The sequence below is a fragment of the Nansenia antarctica genome, assembly GCF_963989245.1.
Source record: "Nansenia antarctica genome assembly, chromosome: 1".
Taxonomy (NCBI): Eukaryota; Metazoa; Chordata; class Actinopteri; order Argentiniformes; family Microstomatidae; genus Nansenia; species Nansenia antarctica.
The window spans coordinates 100,260,720-100,262,221 of record NC_137674.1 but is presented as its reverse complement, the minus strand read 5'-3'; the positions used below and the strand labels follow the sequence as shown (position 1 = coordinate 100,262,221).

Sequence of the window (1,502 nt, the reverse complement as noted above, 5' to 3'; positions counted from 1 at the left end):
TCACACTCCTTGGACGCATTGCTCGTTTCACTAGAAAATAGAAACGTCATTAACCTGTGTTTTGATTAATATAATATACAATGATTTAACATTGCAAAGCATTATCAAATATATCAATACTTGTGCGTGCAGGCAAATGCACGATTAAGCAGGCAAAACAAAAATAATTTGCTGGCAGCCATATCATGACTCTCTCCAGTGTTTCTTAGATTGTTGTTGTTTTAGAATATATAATATAGATATGAGGTGATTATGCCTGATCAAATATTGATTCATAGTAAAGCCATTATGCTGCATGAATGACATAAATGCAATACAAAAACATGGATAATTCACAACACGCAGCGTGGGGTGGCAGGCTTACCTAATGATTAAAAAGAGAAATTAAATCAAACTCAAACAATTTCAAGTATCCAAATTTCCAAAATTTATTCATTTCAAACTGCATATTGAAAAAAAAAACTCAGCTGAAATTGTAACTGTTATAATGATGATATTAGTTCGAATATATACATGGAGTGTTGGCAGCTGCGTACAGGCCAATTTGTAAAATACAACTACGGGAATGAAATTTGCAATAAAAACTTAAAATATCACAGTAAATATACAGAAATTGTACAAATCATTAGAAAATAAAGAACACAAACTTCATACCTCTAACAGATGAAAAGTGGGAGACAAAAATATAAATTAACAATTCATGTTTAACCTGCAAGATGTAAAAATGCTTATATTTTCACTAAATTAAAATGGTTTAGTACTATTGTCGACCTTCAAGGAGAAACATTTACCTGCTTGTCTACCTCCCCTCCCTTCATTGTTTTGCAGTTTCAGGAGCATCATAATATTGAACTCAATTTCAATTCTGCCATTTTCTTTTCTGCAGAACTGCTGTTAATAAAAATGGAACCTCTTGTAGTTTACAAACATTTTCATCTGATTGTTATGTTTCATTGATAAATACTGTACAAAAGGTGATTGCAATAATAAAACATCTGATTGGGACTCCCACCTTCTACTTTTCCAAACTCATACACCATTGAAAAACTTTTTGCAGAGTTTCCTACCGTTCCTCTAGAACTTTCTCTTTAGAATAGAAAGGAAAAAAAAAGTGTGTGTGTTCTTTCCTTGAGTTCTATACAACTTATCCCACCCCAAATTTTTCTGTACAAAAATAGTCCAGTGTAGTCCAGTTTCTCTTATAAAAGTTAATTTACATATGTGATAACGGCATCGTGCCGTTAATCGTCGTGCCTGGCACAGGTGCGCTCTGGTAGTGTTGGGACATGTGGAGTCTGCTTTGGGCCGACTGCTCGTTGGCCTCGGCGCCGGGTAAGTACATACTGATCATGTCCCGTAGGTCCCCGGTCTGGCACGGGGCGCCCCGGGAGTGGGATGACGACGTGACTACGGGAGGACTGGAGCTGGACTCGGACTTTACCACGGAGCCCATGGAGCCCAGCGTCATGCCCGGGGTGGCCTGCTGCGAGTAGGACATGCTA

The 1,502-nt window shown here is 37.6% G+C and overlaps 1 protein-coding gene across 1 annotated transcript in view; it reads right to left on the bottom strand.

The window, feature by feature from the left end:
* Nucleotides 1-1,213: 1,213 nt before the first annotated feature.
* The window catches only part of sox2 (SRY-box transcription factor 2), a gene marked incomplete at both ends in the record, with an annotated part of 951 nt that continues 662 nt past the window's right edge, over nucleotides 1,214-1,502 (bottom strand). The window contains one exon of the mRNA XM_080550437.1: nucleotides 1,214-1,502. This exon is cut by the window's right edge and continues 662 nt beyond it. Within this exon, the coding sequence (XP_080406563.1) occupies nucleotides 1,214-1,502 (289 nt within the window).